The following is a 15,531-nucleotide window of genomic DNA, read 5'->3' on the forward strand; positions in this document are numbered from 1 at the left end:
TGGGGAGGCAGATTGTCACACAAGCCTGGGGCTCATGCAGCAATTGGGCCAAAACTCGTCATGGTGCCATCGCATAAGGGCAGTGCGGTCACCCCAGAATGCTCCAGGCAAATAGGATATTCGGGGGGGGGGGGCTAATGAACCTAGGTATCAATAGAATTAATTCTATGTTGCTTTTAGTGGAGTTACTTTGTAGTTGTTTTTCTTTCATTAACCATGCTCCTATGTTCTTTTTTTTTTTTTGCACTGCTTGCTTTATTATTACAATTATTTTATTATGATTATAACACAGTGGAAAAAATGATTCCTGAATGAGTGAAACTCAAGGATTCGTGTGTATAAAATCTATGTATGTTAATGCGGCCACTTACACAACACCAAAAATTTCGAACCGTGGCATCAAAAAAGAAGGCTAAAGAGGCAGAAATTTGCATAAAAACAAACATGCTAATTTATATGCATAGATGCAAATTTAGAAACAATGACTTCAACTTAAATAGAAATACAACATCTCTCACCATAGTGGTGAACGAGACTGTGCCCAGGCGACCTGTGTGTCCTTTTTAGTCTGCTGTCCAGCTCTTAACTTTTGACCAGCAACTTCAAGACCACTGCTGCTCCCTTTAAGGTTTTTCTAGCTTTAAACCACACCTGGAAAACCCTTCAGACAGAGAACTGTAAAGCAGGACACATAACTATTATAATATATAGCCCTGTTTGCAGACATGCCTTGAACAGCCATGTGCCTGCTGAACTCCAGCAAAGTTTTGGAGTTCAGCCAATATTTTTTAGCTACTGAATCCAGTAAAAAATATTATAACAGTTGCTCTTGTGGGCCCACTCAGCTAATAATACTCTAATGTTAGTAGTGTGTTGAGGCTTTGGCCACCTCAGACCCTCCCAGTGTCCCTATTTTCTATGGATGTCCCTGCTTTAAAGAAGCTGTCCTGGTTTCTGATTTGATCCTGGAATGTCCCACTTTTCCTTAGGATTGTTCCTATTTTCATCAGAGAAATGTTGGAGGGTATGGAGTTATCCAACCCCCAAGCCGTCTGAAGGCAATCTTGTACAGGAAAGTTTTTTAAAATGTTTAATGTTTTATGATGTTTTTATATATGTTGGAAGCTGCCCAGAGCAGCAGGGGCAACCCATTAAGATGTGTGGGGTATAAATAGTAAAGTTATCATTATGGAATGGGACGTCCCTATTTTCATTGGGGAAATGTTGGAGGGTATGCAACTCTTCTCTAACAGTGACTGGTTTTTGTTATACTTAGGTAAACCTGCAGGGTATGGGGGCAATAGGCGTCCACCTCCCACCCGAGGAATAGTGGATGAATGTTGCTTCCAGAGCTGTGACCTGAGACAGCTGGAGATGTACTGTGCTCCTGTTAAACCACCTAAATCGGCAAGGTCTGTACGTGCTCAGCGCCACACTGATATGCCTAAAGCACAAAAGGTAGGCAGAATATGATCAACTGTAACCTCCCAATATGTTGCATTTGAGGATTCCCAGCACTGATGCAGAAGGATGTTCATGCACCATTAGTTCTTCATGCATCCATGCTCCTGGGAACTCACACAGATAACAAAATCCATTTATAATATTATTGAAGTTGTTGGGCATTGTTTTAGAGGTTATTTTCACAGCAGCGGCACAACCATAGTTTTTTTGTTAACTTTTGTTTGTTCATTTTTTATTTTAAAAAAGATGGTCAAGTACAAAGGGGGATAAGCCTCCTTCACCTTTTAATTGTTATATAGATGAAATTTCACTAAATGCCGCTTGTCTGCCTCAAGGCTCAGAAGGCCTCAGCATGAGCAGGCCGTGTGAAATAACTCAGTTTTACAGCAGACATATTTGTGAGTATAACTTGTCAGGGCCCTAAACAATGTTTGGCCCAGAATGAGTCAGAACACTTTAAGGCTGGGGACATACAAAATCATTAGCAGCAGGTCCTGCTAGCCTGTTGGGGCCTTGACACTCGCTCTGTGGACACTATTGCAGAACACATATGGAATTTAAACAGTGTCATGAGAATACCAGTTAGGCCCTGTCATAGACCTGTGTATATTCATAGAGTGCACCAGAGCATACCCAGCAGTTCCTTGTAGCTATGTATGACAAAGGAAGATCAATAGGGGTGGACAAGCTGCCTTTCAGAGAAGATGATTATTATTAATTATCATCAATAGCAACAATATTCCTGTGGAACTCACTGCCAATTGAGATTAGATGGTCTGTGTCCCCCATCCCGCTTAATGTCAGGTGCTTGTCAAAGACTTTCCTATTTCAGCAGGCATTTTAAGGTGGATTTCTGATCATTTGTTTTCATTTAAGAAAATTTGTATAAAGCTTAACTGTAAATAAAACTTCCAAGCAGTTCACAAAGAATATAAGACATGCCATAGAACTGTCAGTAATTATCAGTGTTAAAAATGAGCATATAAAAAGTGAAATGAATAAAATCAACAGGTAAATGTATACTTTCTAAGCTAAGATTATAGTTTAAAACACACAACAGCTTTACATGTCTGACTAGGCTTGCCTACGCAGAAAAGTTTTAGATGAGCACTGGAAAAAAATACAGAGAAAACACCTGCCCAGTGTTAATTCTTAATTTTAATTACTCTTATTCTTTGATTTTTAAAAACATTTTTAAAAAATGTTTTTAAAACATTTTAAAAACACCCCTCTTATAAATTCTTTCTTTTTCTAAAACTACAATCCAATGCACAATTATCCAAGTGAAATCTGTGGGTCTTCTGTAAAAAAGTAATATTAAACAAAAGTTTAATGGTGGTTTTTTTAATATTCTAGCCTTTGCCAAGTCTTGGGAACAAGGTGGCCTAGAATTCCAAATCAGTCAGATAAATGCATTGGCTTATTCAAACCATCTTTCCCAGGCTGATCAGGAGCCAGATGTGGACCATAAACCAGTTTGCCTCCTGCAAGAACAGACCACAGCCTGTCAAGAAAACTTAGAGTGATCAAACTGAGACAAATCATCCTATGGGAATGAGACCAAGCTCTCAGAGTGATTTTGTTCCATTGATATCATTGGCTGCATGGAAAAGTCTCATTAAGGCTGGGAGGATATTCAAACACAAACCAGATGCCTCCATTGATTTTAAATGATCTCAGCTGTTCAAGTTAGTCACAAAAGTTTGTCACTCAGACAAAAGTAGCATTTGTACACTGCACTGTCATTGCAGCCACTCCATTGATAATCAAAGCACTGGTGCAAAGAAAAGGGATGTTATTTCTAGAGGTTAACACCATCATCTCTCATGTTCAGAGAGAGGTTTCTAAATATAATATAGTTTGTGAGGGTGAATAACATTTTTTAAAAAATAATAATTGTGAAGTGTGCTGAAAGGTCTCTATAAGTAAATATTTTATTTCATTTTCAGGAAGTGCATTTGAAGAACACGAGTAGAGGAAACACAGGAAACAGGAACTACAGAATGTAAGAAAATATCATCCATAAAAGTGAAGAATGAATGTGCCATCTGCAGGATACTTTGCTGTAAATAAATTGTCAAACATTGGACAAAACACTAAAGTTCAATAAGCTTGATGAAATTTCCACTAATGGGCATTCTCCCAATGAACAATGCAAGTAAACATTCCAATAGAAATTAACTCAGTGCTAAAATGTTTCTGAGACTGGCAGATCGCTGTTCTAATTGTTCACCTGCTATAAATGTCCTACACACACACACACACACACACACACACACATACACAGAGAGACACAATGAATCCTGTGCCCCTCAAAAGCCACCAGATGTACAGGCCTTTGATGGATCCAATTGCACTAAATTAACTTATGAACCCTGCTGTTGGAGTCATTCACCAGCCTTGTCTAAGTGGGTTATGTTTTGTTTTGTTTTTTGTTTTTAATATTTGCACTTCCATACAAGCAACAGACTCTGTTTGTTTGCCCCTTTTATATTTGCACAGTTTGGCATTCCCAGTAGCAGTGACAGTAACACGTCAATTACACCAGTAGCGTTCTGACAACATGTGAGTTGCATGCATTCACCCCAGTTAGGGATCCTTACATGGTTCAATATGCACACAGAGTTCCTGTGTAGAATGGAAGCACCATTTACTTTGATGGATGAAGTGGCAACACACGTTACACGCACAGTCACTGAAGTGAATGGGACTGACTGCATACACTTGATCTCCACATGTGCATGAGAAACCCTTGTTTGCAACAAATTGCTGGATCAGGGTAACAGATTTTAAGACAAAGGCTCACCACCACAACACATGAAGATACAAATAGATACAACATGGACAATTGGGGTGTTGTTTTTTGTTGTTTAGAATCAGTTAAGAGCACACAAAAGGCAATCTTAAATCCTTGGTGATTCTTTCAGGTGATGAGTTATTTTGCCACACTATAAATAAAACGTCTTTTCCTCCATATAGTGCAGTTTGTAAAAAATTTAGCATATCAATAACACACATATAATCAACATTATGTAAAACTGTTTCATAGTACAATGGTGCTATTTTGTAGCTTGTTTTATGGAAGGGTCTGGCAAAAACAGTAAGAGGTAAAAGCAAAATAACAGTGGAGTTGGGTGAGAACTAAGCCCAAGGTGAAAGGGAAGGAATTTGTAGGAAACACATGCATAATTTTAAAAAAGGCTTCCAAATAATTAAAAAAAATTAACTACCAATATCAAGTAATAACATTGCTATCCCATACTGATGAGATTTTTGTCTGACTCTGTTTATCCAACTGAGTGGCAACATACAAACCAATGCATGATGCCACTCCAAAGAAACTGGCATCTTGTTCTTGGCTAGTGGCAATCTGGGAATTAGCTCTGAGTCACATTGAAAAGATACAAATTATGGCTTGGCAACACATGTACCCAACTGGTGCTTCCCTAGTGCACCAGGTCCTTGGTGATTTCCCTAAGTTCTTCTAGGCTCTGGTTTATAACACTACTTTCTTATCACTGTAAACTAAATATCTGGGATATCATCAAGTAGACCTGAGCAATGCAACCAGAATAATCTTGCTGTACTGTACCACTTAGGACTGCAGATGGGAGATTGCAGGTCTGAAATGTTTGCCTGTATATAAAACTGCCTGTATACAGAAAAATAGCAATAAGGAAAAATGATTTTAACCTCATTTTCTCCCTGACACGCTACTTTTTCGTTTGCAGGGTATTCCGTGCCCAGAGTATTTCCAAAATGATACTGTCCAGCAAGAACCTCACCATGTGATTCTGCTGATAATGTAACTTGAGTCCCAGGTGGTACTACCCTCCAACTCCCCCTACCCCCCATAAAAGATTGCAATACCTACCTTGGTGCTCCGTAAGACTTTATTTAAACTGTGACATGAATAGGAACTCTAACTGGAGCCAAGGTGAGAAGCAAGCAAGCCACAAATCATTTGACTCAGTAATGTTTTAGGAAGGACTACAGTGAGGAAACAAGCCAATAAATAAAATAACATCGTGTAATTTTAGACTGTCCTAAAAAAACTTGCATGCAATAAGTATGGTAACTGCGTGCAAATAAGCCTCGCTTGCTTTCTATGCTCCCCTTCCTGGGAGAATGTCTCATTCAACTCAATGGGGTTGGGATTGCATTGTAATCCTGACCTGCCCATATCAACAAAGGCATTCTGTTCAATGGGACCCAGAGAGGTTTACTTTCTGCATAGGATCATGCTGCATAAGCTCAGATTTAATGCAAAACAGGCTCAGATGTTGCAACAGTCTTGTGTTGGCCCTCTGAAAGGATATAAATTTTATTCGTACCTAGCAGTAATTTTTACATATCTTTGGATGGTGGCTGGAACCTATGAATGTATATACATATGAAGTCTTCTGCTGTATTCAAGGCTACTCCATTTTTACAAGCAAGAGATATACAAATGAAGGATTGGGGGGCAGGGGGGACCTGTAGCAATTTTGCTTTACCTTTTACTGATTTGGTCAGCTATGCCAAAGTGGTGCTATTGTTTTGTTTAAGAAAGTACTTGACTCTAAAAAAAAACTATAAAAGAAAGTATATGCATATTTTTTAAAAAAATAAATTGACAGATATATAGATTTTGCTTTTTAAAATAGAAACATGCCTAGCCATAATTTTTCAACTTTTTGTCATTTTAAAAAGGGGGGATTTGGGACAGTACTTACATTTTTAAAAAATTAGAGAAAAATAAAATTGCCAAAATTAATACTAATGTTAGGTGTCACATTATCAGAACAGAAGTGTAGGGCTTACTAAGTAGCTTAATTTCCATTTGTTTTGGTGGGATATACAGGGATACTGCTCTAACCCTATTGGGATGAATGAATGTTGCAGTACAACAGTGCTTAATGGATTAAATCCGTAAGCCGCACTCAGAAGCTCCAGTGTGCCTGTGAGTGTTCCACGGCACCCTATAAGCTCCCATTCTGTTTAATGGAGGGGACAATACTGTGCTTGTGACAGGATGCCTGTGTGGAACTTTGGGTCATGGCACAGTCCTCCACCCATTAAAAGCATCATGTGCTCTTGCACAAGGGTTACGTTGGGATTGTTTGTATGCAGGGCTTACATTGCCTTGGTGGAAATCACCTTTCACTTGTCAGGGCATTTGATTTTCTTCAAATCCCCTTACCCACTTAAGTCCACCATCTCCTCCAGAGTCCTTCTGGAGCAGAACACAATATGGCACTTTCTACTAAGGCAAAGTCACCATATGGATATAATCTGTTCTAATTACACCAAATTACAAAAAAAACCTTTCATCCTGGCCTTGGTTAGGACCAGAAGTCCAAATTATCATTCAAAGGGTGATAATCCCTGGAGTGTTTTCACACAACAAGAAAGACACACTTGAGCCTTACTCATGCCTTCTGCATGCATGCATGAAGTCATAAAGCAGAGTGCTGTTAAAAAAAAAAATTCTTTTTCTATCCATGGTTCCTGAACTACCAAGTAATAATAATAATAATTTTATTTATACCCTCGTCCACGTGGCTGGGTTTCCCCAGCCACTCTGGGCGGCTTACACCACATAGAAAATTGTAAAACATCAGACATTAAAAACTTCCCTAAACAGATGTCTTCTAAAAGTCAGATAGTTGTTTATTTCCTTGATTGGAGGGTGTTCCGCAGGGTGGGCACCACTACTGAGAAGGCCCCTTGCCTGGTTACCTGTAAGCTCACTTCTCACAGTGAGGGAACCGCCAGAAGTCCCTCGGCACTGGACCTCAGTGTCCAGGCTGAACGATGGAGGTGAAGATGCTCCTTCAGGTATACTGGGCTGAGGCCGTTTAGGGCTTTAATGGTCAGCACCAAAACTTTGAATTGTGCTCGGAAATGTACTGAGAGCCAATGTAGGTATTTCAGGACCATATGTCTCCGCAGCCACTCTCAGTCACCAATCTAGCTGCCACTTTCTGGATTAATTGTAGTTTCTGAGTCACCTTCAGAGGTAGCCCACACATAGAGTGCATTACAGTAGTCCAAGCAGGAGATTACCGGAGCATGCACCACTCTGGCAAGACAGTTCACGGGCAGGTAGTATCTCAACCTCTGTACCAGATGGAGCTGGGAGACAGCTGCCCTGGACACAGAATTGACCTGCACCTCCATGGATAGCTGTGAGTCCAAAATGACTCCCAGGTTGTGCACCTGGTCCTTCAGGGGCACAGCTACCCCATGCATAGAAGGCTACTTACTAATTGATCTCCTTAGCTGGGTTGAGACAAAAGTGTATTGAGTTTATTTTATCTAAAGCAGATAACTTGAGGGTAGGCCCACAAACATGAAACATATATTTATAGAGAAATCAGTTTAGGTACAAATCACAGCTAATTTTTAAAAAAATGCCTTGAAGTGAAAAAATACATATATCCATTTCTAATGGGGTTGAGGAGAAGAAGTGACATATTCTGTAGCTTTTGAGAAAGAGTTGAAAATATATGGCTAGCATTCTGTGAAACTGAAATTGTGTGCATGCATTGAGTCTGTATGTGTGATAATTTTTTTTAAAAAAAGAAAAACTTTATATGGTTTTCACAAACATCAAAATGTGCAAAAATGACACCTTTATGGTTCTTTTTAAATGAAAGTTAAATCTGATTGGAGATTCTTTGCGTTTAGATAGGGGGGGAATTGTTCTGATGAAAGTATACTCAGTCTATTTAATGTGTTTCAAAACTACTTTTAGCCTGGAAATGAATTGTAGTAATTTATTAAAGACACAATATATACCACTGATTCCTCTTTTAAAAATATCATTGCAGTTCAAACAAGTATGCCGCATATTTTATAGTTTATTCAAAGATACTTTCCATTGTTCTGGTTTCAAATTGCTTCTCTAGTTTAAATGCCTGTGCATTTGATGATTCTTTTAAAAGGGGGATTAGGATTTTTTGCTCTATTTAACAAGTCACAAATCTTCATTGGTGACTTTCCTCACAAGCCATTAACTATATAGAAGCACCATTTGGTAAATCAAATTCCTGTCTTGAAGGAGAAACAAATCCTAAATGCAAACCTATATTCATTTTAATCCTGCAATAGACATTTTTGCTTATCACAATATTACAGTATTCTACAAGGACTATCATTGCTCAAACACAGTATCTTGTGTACAATTTTTTTTCTGTTTGACTTTTACATGAAGGAGGTTATAAGAATATCTGAAACTTGACTACATATAATACAATATAGAGATACCACTCTAACAAAGACAAAACTAGACAATATTTTCATTTCCCTTGAAAGATTGAGGCTAGGTACAGATAGTGGTTCCAGCTGACTTCAAGTTAATTGTGACAAGTTAGTCTCATAAACTAGCTGAAGACCTGTTGCTTTAATGTGATTTAGTCACAACTGCTGGATCAGGGCCAATAGTTTTTCACATGCTTGAAGGCAGAATAATTAAACAAACACTGTCCATAGGGCACATCTTTACTTTCTCTGTCCCACATTGCCACTGGAGACACTTGGGCTAAACCTAGCCCAGAGATGCTGAGCTGGCCAACCATCCCTCATCAAAGTAGCTCTCCAAGAAAGCGAGTTGCTGGCCAGGTCACTACAGTCTCTAGTCATCCAAATGACTTAAAGCACAATTAGATTTTGCCACCTTCCCAAGTGGATGTGTGAAACTTGAAATTTAAAACATACTTATGAAGTTGTATTATACCAAATCATACTCTTGGTCCAACTAGCCCAGTATTGTTTTGTCTGACAGGCAGAAGCTCTGTGGGGTCTCAAAGAGGGAGCTATTTTCTCCTCCCTACCTTATCTGGAGATGCTAGGGATTGAACTTGGCACCTTCTGAACCACTGAGCTATGCCGTCTCTCTTGCCATTTATTACATGGCACATACACAACTACAATATGGACAGGAGAAATTAACATATGTGCCCTTGGACATTGATAGCTCTATCATGCTACCTTAGAGATGTACTAGCATCTGTACCTAGCTCCATACTGATTGCATGAAGGGTGCATGTTTTGATCCCGCCCCCCCCCCCACTTTTCAATAACCTGCAACATAACTAAAACTTTCTGCTTCTCACTTGCATTATTTATTTTCAGAAATCTTATGCTGTAGCTGTTTTCATTGGAATGTATCAGCACAGCCTTATATTTGCAAACCAGACATAACCAACACTTCAAAAACATGTGTTTCATTCACTAGCACTTCTTGGATAACTTTGCTGTGCTACTGCCACAGCCATCTATTGAATGGTCACTGTGACATCACGACACCTAGCCATGCACGTTCCTTCTCTGCTCACTGGTACCACTTTGGAAAACTCTCTCTCTCTCGATAGGTTTACTTTGTCTCACACACACCAGCTGTGCACTCCTGCTCTCCAGCAGTGGGATACATGTCTCTTCCAATATGTTTTTGCTAGGCAACCCCACTCCAATTACACAGAAAACGAGGTCATAATGGAGAATGGGACTACTGTTAATCCTGTGTTTACTACAACAACAACAAACCTGGACTGTTTGGAAAGGGCTCTTGGCTGCAGGGACATCCTGTTTCAGACAATAAGGAAAATCTACCTTGTGCTGCTTGTTAGTTGCAGCCCCGTTAGACCACAGTTACACCTCTACCTCTACCTCCTGTTCATACATCTGGTTACCCATGCAATTGACTTTGGGAAATTGTGCAAGTGGCCACCATGATTTGCATACAGCAACCTTTTTCAAAATGTCTCCCTGTCAATTTGGTGTGCAGTCATAATTAGATCCCGTTGAAATCAATGTGAAATATTTGTCATGATTAACTTTTAAAATAGGACCATAGCATCACTTTGCCAGGATCCAACCCACTGTTTATTCTTGTGGTCTTTCTTTTCTGGCATAGTATTGCTCACTACTCTATAGCGTTGCCATGATTTCCCAGTTTAGAACCAAAAACCAGGTAATAACACGGGCCCAGATGTTTCACAGGTCTACTTCTAACTTGCTTATTTGCTGCTACAACTGCACATAATATTGGGGTTGACACCCTACCTCTGTGTTTAAATTTCACAGATACCAATGGAGTAGATCTACCAAATAGATCTACTGATAATTGGCCACCAATAAACATAAGTCCAAGGATGCAGACTATCTGATGCATAATCTGATGCATATAAAAGGGGGGAAAACATTGATGAAAGACTGACTGAATTGATGTGTGAAATGTTGGTTGATGCACTTCTTGCTGAAAATCATTACATTTCTTTTCTTTTTCTTTTTCTTTCTTTCTTTCTTTCTTTCTTTCTTTCTTTCTTTCTTTTTCTTTTTCTTTTTTTTGGCTGCTCCTGAATAATGTCTTGCTTTGCTAAGAAAGCCTGTTCATTTTATAATGGTCACTAAATGGGGTGATTTTGCTGCTAAGTAACCTTAAAAGTTAGGCTGTAGGTTATGTACAACTTGCATGTGGAATTTGGCAACATACGCTTGGCATGAGAAGTCATCCTACTTTCATTATGGGAGGGAAACAATGACCCTTGAAAGTGTTGACTTTCAATATAAAGTAGAATTTCCCCACATTAAAAGAAGCAGACTTAGGTTTTCTAAAGGGTATATGACCAGGGTACATGACAAGGAGCCACAGCCAATCTTGGACTCTTAAGAAGTATAACTGTATGGTACCCATGTTTTTCATTCATTCATTCATTCATTTTTTAATTTATTATTTGCTTTATCTCTCTCTCTTTTTAAATTACATAATCCCTCAAACTAATCTACAACAGCATTAAACCAGAAACCTTTAGTGTTGGTTGAATTGCCCTGCCTCACTTACATCAATAGGGATTGTTATTGGTACTCAATGGCACTGATGAATTATTTCAATGCTTAATATGGCAATACACATAGCACGATGACTGTAGATAGAAATGGATGCCCCAGTTTTGAGTACATTCATACATATTTCACTGAAGGTACTGGACTCACACAACCTGGAGCCTCACATGTGCAGAAGTGGCCCCTATTCTCCTTCATGGCTGCAAATAATCTGTGCACATCAGTGGGAATCCATACTACATATGAAGAACATTTCCTCAGTTCATGGAAAGGAATGGAGCTGCTGATGGCCAAGATGTAACCTAACACAGGTGTTTAGTTGGATGCTCCCAACATCAGCAGTGGCAAAGAAAGCCTTAGTTGAGTTTGCAGAACTTCATGTGCCCAAAATGGCAATGGTGGTCCTATTTCATTGGCCTGTGGGCCACAGCCTATGTCCAAATCCTGCCTAATGAGACCTTTCTTTTGTTACTTGCAAAGGAGAAAATGCAGTACTCCATTGCCCTTAATTTATGAACAGCACTTTGCTTTTGCAGAATGAAATTTACGGGGATAGAGCACTTTGAACATGTCTTTGCTAGCCAAGGTTGTGTGCTGGGGAGGGGGGAGGCTCCATGCATGTACATGGTTTTGCACGCCTTAATTGTTGTTGCTACTTTCTTGTAATCGATCCATTAGCTTAAATGCCTGTTGTAAGCAGTCTACCAAAACTGTTTTGTAATTTAGGTTTATTTCCACTTGCAGCCCAATCCCCAAAGCGCTCCGCCGGCACAAGCCCCATTGAGGACTGGAGCCTTAAGCAAGGAACTTGCCTGCATCAAACTTACACAAGGGCAAGCTTCCTTACACTATACAGTAAATGAGAACAACTTTTACTTTGAGGTATGACAGAGTGACTCTGATGCATTTCTAACCAATTCCAGTGATGGAAATCAATTGTGACCCAAGGAGAGTAACGAAGCAACTGAAGCAACCAGCTGGTGTGTTACAGCATGTTTTTTTTTTCTGAATAGGTTTTGCGAGCCAAAAACAAGATTCCTTAGTGGGAAAGGACATATGCTGCTTTAAAAAAACAATCAGAATGTGGTGAAGTGTTTCACATAGTTCTGGGAGACTTTGAAGTACCACATGCTTGTTATAAGAACCGTACATCCCTAGAGGCACAGCTAACAACAAAACTAAATGCAAATTTCCAGTATGCCTCCAGCCGATATTTTTCTGTACATGTCCAGCATAATCTAATCTATAAGACAACAGGATCAAGGACTGACTGATACCTGGATAAGTGACCCTCTGCAAAGCTAGAATGTCATAATTAGCCATCTAGCTTATATGTATTTTTAGTTCCTTAGCTGCCCAAGTGCTAAATGTTGAGATTAATATTCATTTGTTTTCCACAATGCCATTCTTCCAAACAAAAATATGAGCTGGCCCACTTATCTTACATTAAGAGTATGGTCAACATCAGAACGTGAACTGGCCCACTTACATCTTATGAAAAGGTATGTGCAACCTCAGGGTTTAGATTATACAAGCATGGTTGTATGTGGGCACTTGAATTCCTAAAAATTCAACACTGAAAGCTATTGATGGCAAGCATATAAGCAAAAACCATGATGAGGGACATCGTTTGCTCACCCTGTCAGCTCCTCCCACATACCAAAAAAGTCCATAATCCTTGAAACACTTTGGCGGCATATGTCGTACTGAGATAGATGGGCAATGCACCAGCACAATGCTTTGTAGATTGGGCTGTAAATATTTGGATTTGTACAGTTTTTATTTTCCCTGTGCTCATTCAAAATGCAAACTGTCATGACCTAATGACAAGTAAATAATATTTCATACTGTGTATGTAACATCAGTGTGTTGCAGAACCCCACCCCACCCCACCCAAACAACTACTTCAACAGTAGAACTCACCCCATTATTCTCCCCATTTAGCACTGGTAAGCTTTCCACAGATACACAGGAATGCCAAGTAATGAAGGTTCTAGTGCTTGCGAAAAGAAAAAAACTGATCTTACTATTTCACAGGTACCTCGGAACCATTTAGCCATGTCCCCCACTCTGTGCAAACTTTCTAACCCGGTAAACATTGATCCATAAACCAATAGTGTATTCATGCTTCTTAAAAGGCTCTTTATATGCATTTATCATGATAGGTCCAAAAGATCTCAAGAGCTAGTTGTCTGGTTTTCATTGTTTGTTTTTCTAAATATCCACTGATGCAGTAAAAAAATAAAAAAGGGCTTGGTCACACTGTATAATAAAATAAAGACTATGGCAACCTTAGGTTGGTAGAATGTACTGAACTGTTTGCTCCCTCTTGAGATCCAGTCCAAAATGTGAAACATTACTGTAAGAGGGTATCTTTCTAATGTATTTGTATGTATAGTTGACACCTCTGTGAGGTCTAATAAAGAATAATGGTTAATAAACATAACTGTGCTAAGCATCTTTCTTACTCCACGATAACTCTGACTTCTTTGGCTATAAATTAAATTAAGATAATCAGTACTCTTTCTCCCTCTCTTAAGTCATCACCACCCACATTCTTTCTTTCTCCTACTCCCCCCCCCCCTTTAGAATGAGAGAGAAAGAGTGTGGGATGAATGGATGATAGATGAATGGAGGCTGGAGGCTGTGTGAGTGAGAATGAATGGAGCGCATCCTTGTATGCCTGTGTAAATAAATCAGTGCTGTGTAAGAAAGGGTATGGAGTGGCTCCAGCCCTGCTAACTGATGGTATGCAGAATCTGACATATTACTCCCAAGGGAATGCAAACTTCAGAGGCAAAAAAACAAAAACAAAAGATTATTCACCCCTCCTTTAAAGCGAAACAAAAACATGACCCATGTTAACAAAAAAATACATATGTTAGGGGATTGTGTACATAAAAATGAATATATTAGTGAAAATAACATGCAGTATATTAAAAGAAACTGCTTGCAAAAAGGTGTACATTAGTCAAAGGAAAGGTAAAGGTAAAGGTACCCCTGCCCATACGGGCCAGTCTTGCCAGACTCTGGGGTTGTGCGCCCATCTCACTTAAGAGGCCGGGGGCCAGCGCTGTCCGGAGACACTTCCGGGTCACATGGCCAGTGTGACATCGCTGCTCTGGCGAGCCAGAGCCGCACACGGAAACGCCGTTTACCTTCCCGCTGGTAAGCGGTCCCTATTTATCTACTTGCACCCGGAGGTGCTTTCGAACTGCTAGGTTGGCAGGCGCTGGGACCGAGCAGCGGGAGCGCACCCCGCAGCAGGGATTCGAACCGCCAACCTTTCGATCAGCAAGTCCTAGGCGCTGAGGCTTTAACCCACAGCGCCACCTGTGTCCCACATTAGTCAAAACTGCATCCCAAATGTGTTTATTAGGAAAATAATTCACTAACAATACAGTACAGTGTTTTTCTTTCTTTTCTTCAAAACTGCAAACTGCTGCAGAAATGTGGAATTTAAGATTGGGAAAATGAGAAATTGAGTGAACGGATATTGACAGATCTTTCCATCCTTATTGGAGTGGCCACACTCATTCTGGCCACACTCAGTGCCAGAATGTGGCCACTGGAGGATTGACCAAGGTTGAAAGAGGCCCTCAGGCCCTCAGGCCAAAAACGGTTACCCACCATTGGTCTTCTTGTTTGGCAATCACTTGTAGCTGAGTAAGATTGCCTTCCATGAGCACAGTCTTAATGGTGTGTCCACAGATGACTTTGGAGGCCAATTCTATGGCCTTCCACAGTGGAGACATAGGTTTCCAGGCAGGGGTTGATCATGGTGAGGGTTTGCCAAACATGTCTTCCTTTTAACCCATTTCTCCCTTTCGTCCTGAGTTTGAGTGTCTTCAAAGTCCATGACACCTTTGGTAAAGGCTGTTCGCCAACTGGAGCGATTGCAGGCCAATGTTTCTCAATTGTTGGTGTTTATACTTCATTTTTAAAGATTTGCCCTGAAAGAGAGTCTTTAAACCTCTTTTGTTGACCACCAGCATTATGCTTTCCATGTTTAAGTTCGGAATAGAGTAGTTGCTTTGGAAGACAATAATCAGGCATCCGCACAACATGACCAGTCCAACAAAGTTGATGTTGAAGAATCATTGCTTCAACAATGGTGATCTTTGCTTCTTCCAGTACACTGACATTAGTTCGCCTGTCTTCCCAAGTGATGTGTCAGATTTTTCATAGACACCGTTTGTAATGGGAATTGGGGTTGCTCGTGCGTAAGTTGCCGCTACT

The 15,531-nt window shown here is 39.9% G+C and overlaps 1 protein-coding gene across 5 annotated transcripts in view; it reads left to right on the forward strand.

Annotated features, from left to right (window-relative positions):
* Nucleotides 1–13,752, forward strand: part of IGF1 (insulin like growth factor 1) — a 73,021-nt gene extending 59,269 nt beyond the window's left edge. For 2 of the 5 annotated variants that reach the window (XM_081928470.1, XM_081928474.1), the window contains exons 3-5: nt 1,277–1,458; nt 3,414–3,469; nt 5,196–7,691. In XM_081928470.1, coding sequence (XP_081784596.1) covers nt 1,277–1,458; nt 3,414–3,469; nt 5,196–5,256 — 299 coding nt within the window. In that variant the 3' untranslated portion in view covers nt 5,257–7,691. Of the gene's footprint in view, nt 1–1,276; nt 1,459–3,413; nt 3,934–5,195; nt 7,692–12,036 lie in introns of those variants that run through there. The other 3 variants (XM_081928472.1, XM_081928473.1, XM_081928471.1) reach the window with 2 other exon arrangements.
* The last annotated feature ends 1,779 nt before the right edge of the window (nt 13,753–15,531 follow it).

The sequence above is a fragment of the Podarcis melisellensis genome (assembly GCF_964234715.1).
Source record: "Podarcis melisellensis genome assembly, chromosome: 10".
Classification (NCBI taxonomy): Eukaryota; Metazoa; Chordata; class Lepidosauria; order Squamata; family Lacertidae; genus Podarcis; species Podarcis melisellensis.